The 4,789-nt window shown below is 37.2% G+C and overlaps 1 protein-coding gene across 2 annotated transcripts in view; it reads right to left on the reverse strand.

The window, feature by feature from the left end:
- Positions 1 to 777, reverse strand: part of GRK3 (G protein-coupled receptor kinase 3) — a 101,582-nt gene extending 100,805 nt beyond the window's left edge. Inside the window, exon 1 of one of the 2 annotated variants that reach the window (XM_023520178.1) lies at positions 699 to 777. Coding sequence is in view for 1 of the 2 variants with exons in the window: in XM_023520177.1 (XP_023375945.1) it covers positions 699 to 762 (64 nt within the window). In the remaining variant the exon portion in view is untranslated. The remainder of the gene's footprint in view (positions 1 to 698) is intronic. The other variant, XM_023520177.1, reaches the window with a different exon arrangement.
- Positions 778 to 4,789: the final 4,012 nt, after the last annotated feature.

Raw genomic sequence — 4,789 nt, forward strand, 5'->3', positions numbered from 1 at the left:
CAAAGCAACTCCTGTTCAGCCCTAATTTCTCTAGCACTGACTGTGGTGGCCTCAGCGCACTCCTTCAGAACCACACGTCTGCACTGGCCAGGACCAGCACTGGCCCAGGGTGGGCATTGCCAGTGAGAGGTGGGTCCTTGACTTCTGTGTACACAGTGGGGGAGTCCTGGTGACCTGCTAGGTAAAGACTCTGAATGGGGCCATAAGAATGAGAGTAAGTGATGTGGAACTGACACTAATGAACGGCATACAAAACCCATAAACCCAGAACACCCCAAAGCAAGTAATCCAGCCCCGAACTTTGGAAGGAGATGAACAACCACAGGAGCTGGATAAGGTTTATGAAGACAAGGCCAGTTCTCTGTGATCATGGAAGGTACGACAGCAGTGAGAGAAGCTGAGGATCTCAGAGGCTGAGGAACTCAGAGACAGCTTCTTTCTAATCCTTTGATTCTGGCAACCTCCCAAACTGCCTTAAAACCTCTAATCAAACTAGTCTGTTCCCCACTGGCTTATTAACATGATGTATCTCTAAGAATATAAGTAATTATTAAGCATCTGATTAATTACACGAAATCTCCTTCATTCCCAGCTTGAGCTATAAAGCTTATAAAACATTGGAGCCACATTTATACATTACTGTACTGTCACCCAATGTCACAAAGTTACAGTATGCCAAATGAAGAAGCATGACTTACCAATTTTCTGACTGAAAATCTTGTCAAAGGTTATTTCATTCCTCTCCTCAAGATACTTCTGCATCACACTCCGGATACTAAAAGAGAAGAGTGACACGTTTTTAACAATTACAGCCTGTGCCATGAGAACCACCTTTAGAATGGAAAATACATGGATGTCTTAACTCAAGGGTATTGGTTTGACAAGAGACCACCCTCTTAAGACATCCATGACTGCACGAATGGCTAGTCTGACTGAAAGCTGGGAACATCACAGCTCTAGCCATTATTCTCTCCTGCAGTTCAGGGCTGACCTTTCATGTAGAGACTCGCCTACAAAAAATAACTTAAAAACTTGGGGAAAGTTCACCCTTAACACCGCTTTCCAAAATATGCACAAGCGTGCATGCACACACACGACAAATTCTGCTCATCGGTTAATGAGCTTCTTTCTAAAACAAAAGCTAAAGCTCCCTGGATATATAATTAATATTTTTTAAAAATCAGATTTCTACACATTAATAATAAATTACAAGAAAACATAATTAGAAGGAAGATTTCATTTACAATAAAATAAAAAACATTAAATGCCTTGAAATAAATCTTTCAAAATATGCATGGGAACTTTACAGGGAAAATTACAAATTGATCGATGAAATGGAATACAGAGCACATATGCTGACCCATACATTCATGGAACGTTGATATATAATAGAAGTAGCAAGATAGAAAAATCTAGGAGGGATTATTCAATAAGTGAACCCCAAAAGTGATTATCCAAATGAAAAAAGTAGAAATTGAATCTATCATCCATTGACGAGCCACAATTTGGCATTACCCTTTTTTAAAACTTATATTATAATAAAACTAATTAATCGAGGTATAATTTATGTAGAATTAAATACATATTTAAGTGTATTGTTAAATGAATTTTTCACATATAACTACTATCCTGATCAAGATATCAAAAATTTCTATCACCTCAATTGCAATTAATCTCCAGGCAACTATTGATCTTCTTTCTCTTAATTCAGATTACTTGCTCCAGTTCTAGAATTTTATGTAAATAAAAAACATACACTACAATGTCCTTTGCGTCTGGCTTTTTTAACTCAGCAAAACCAAGCTCCATCCATATTGTTGTGTGCATAAGTATTTAGCTCTTTATTGCCATTGTATGTCATTGTATTCTACTATTTGTTTATCCATTCATCTGTTGATAGACATATGGGTTGTTTCCAGTTTGGGGCTATTATGAATAAAGCCACTTTAAATATTTGTGTGAAAGTCTTTTTATGGACACGTGTTTTCATTTTTCATGGGTAAATATCTAGAAGTGGAATTGTTGGCCATATGGAAAATTATATTTAACATTATGAAAAAGTACTGAACTACATCCCAAACTGGCTGTACAATGTTACATTCCCACCAACAATGGATGAAGTTCCACGTGCTCCGCATCCCTTGCCAAGGCTTTGGTTATTGGTCTTTTTAGTTTTTAGCCACTCTCTTGGGAGTGTAGTGGCATCTCGTATTGACTTGTATATGAATGTGCATTTCCCTAATGAATAATGATGTTGAGCATGTTTGGACATGATTATTGGAATGTGTACATCTTCTTTTGTAAGGCGTGCCATGAAATCTTTTGCCTACCTTTCGATTGAGTTGTCTTATTACTCAGTTATAAAATTTCTTTAATAGCCTGGAAACAAGTCCTATGTCAGAATATGTGATAATAATATTTACTCCCAGTCTGCACTTCGTGTCTTCATTTTCTTCATAAAGTCTTTCTAAGAGCAGAAGTATTTAGTTGATGGTTCCAATTGACTGATTTCTCTTTCTGGTGGACAGCCTGTGCTAAGAAATCTTTTACATCCCAAGGCCATGAAGATTTTAACCTGTATTTTCCTTTAGAAATTTTAAAGTTTTAGCTTCTTTATTTATTTAGGTCTAAGATCCATTTCAGGTTAATTTTTGTGCATGATACAAGGTAAGCTCAAGGTTCTTTTTTTCCTGGTAATATCCAATTGTTCCAATAGCATTTGTTGAAAAAAAAAACAAAACAAAACAAAACAATCCTTTCTCCATTGAATTATCTTGACATCTTTGTTGATTCAACACTAAACATGGGTAGGTCTATCTTTAGACTGTCCCACTGCACTGATCTATATGCCTATCCTTACATAATACCATATTGTCTTGATTGCCATAGGTTTATAGTAAGTCTTGAAATCAGGTAACCTAAGTCTTCCAACTTCATTTTGTTGCTTTTGTTTTTGTTCTTTGGCTATCCTAGATTCTCTGCATTTCCATGTCGATTTTTTAAATCGGCATGGAAATTTCATTCCAGAAAAAGTCTGCTGGGGCTTTGATTGGGATTGTGTTGAATCTATACATCAATTTTGAGAAAATTAACCTCGTAAAAATATTAAGTATACCAGCAGTCCCCAACTTTTTTGGCACCAGGGAAAGGTGCCCCTATGAGAATCTAATGCTTGATGATTCGAGGTGGAGCTGAGGTGGTGATGCTAGTGCTGGGGAGCAGCTACAAATACAGATGAAGCTTTGCTCGCTTGCCTGCAGCTCACCTCCTGCTGTGTGACCCGGTTCCTAACAGGACAAGGACCAGTTCCAGTCTGCGGCCCAAGGGCTGGGGACCCCTAAGGTATACAATACATAAATATTACATATTTCTCCATTTATCTAGGTCTCCCTTAATTTCTCTTATCAATATTTTGTAGCTTTCAGTATAAAAGTCCTGTCTTTTTCTTGTAATAGTTTTTCTCTGGTTTTGGTATGAGGATAACTGATTCATAAAATCATATGGGAATTATTCCTTTCTCCTCCCTTTATTTTCTGAAAGAGTTGGTGTAAGACAGTATTAATTCTTCCTTAAATGTTTGCTAAAACTCACTGGTGAAGCCATCTGAGCCTAGAATTTTCTTTGTGGGAAGGTTTTATATTACAAATGCCATTTCTTTCATAGATATAGGGCTATTCATACTTTCTATTTCTTCTTGTATTAGTTTTGATAACTTGTATATTTTAAGAAATTTGTACATTTCTAAGTTGCCGAATGGACTTCAAAATCATTTTTCTAAGTAAACAAGCCAGAGGCAGTGGGGCGGCGGGGCATAGTGTTTGATTCCAAAGAGGCAGTAGCAAACTCTGGGAGATGATATATGTGGTGAATAAAAAATATCTATCTATATTTGGTCTTTGTCTTGGTTCTTGGCATAGAGCTCTTAAAACTCTTGGAATTTTCTTAGTCGTAGGAGCGTTTTATTCACAAGGAGCCTTTTTCAACCATACCTGAGTTTATGCTAATGAGGTGACTCCTGGGCCCCTAGACAGCTTCAAGATAAGGCTGGTTACCAGAGGAACCACCATGTGATTGAAAGGTTAGAACTTTCAGCCCCACCACCTCAGGGAGGCTGGAGATTGAGTTCAATCACCAATAGTCAATGATTTAATCAATCATGCCTATAAAATGAAACTGTGATAAAGATTCTAGAACAATGAGGTCTGAAGAATTTCCATGTTGGTGAGCCCAACGATGTACTAAGAAGGGGATGCTCCTGGACAGAGGAAGGAAGCTCGGTGCTCCTTCCCCACAGACCTGGCCCTGTGTAACAACCATTTCCAAGTTCCTCAGTTGTATCCTTTACAATAAAAAGAATCACTATTCACCAGACACGCATAATAGAACTACATTATCTAAAGTCTCAATAAAAACTTTACCAGTAGGTTCAAAATCACCAAACTCTGCCAGGTAGACTCTGAAGAGGTCTATAAAAGTATTTGGTACAATTTAATGTCAACTCTTCTGAAGTTTCCTGGGTTCACCAGATCTTTGGCAGAAATGTCTTGCATGTAATTTGCATAGCATTAAGCAATTCAGCATGAGACAACCTACATTCAGAAGATCACAACCCAATTAATCAAAACATGAATTCCTCTGTGTTTTTCCTACAATATTTTGACAATCCACATCATGTTTTTAATGCCTTTTTCTTTGCAATATATTACCTGATATTCAAATAGCATTAAACGTACTTAAATTTCACTGGCCAAAAATAATCATCGTCACACACGAAAGTCATCCCCAAATA

The sequence above is a fragment of the Pteropus vampyrus genome, unplaced genomic scaffold, assembly GCF_000151845.1.
Source record: "Pteropus vampyrus isolate Shadow unplaced genomic scaffold, Pvam_2.0 Scaffold251, whole genome shotgun sequence".
NCBI lineage: Eukaryota > Metazoa > Chordata > Mammalia > Chiroptera > Pteropodidae > Pteropus > Pteropus vampyrus.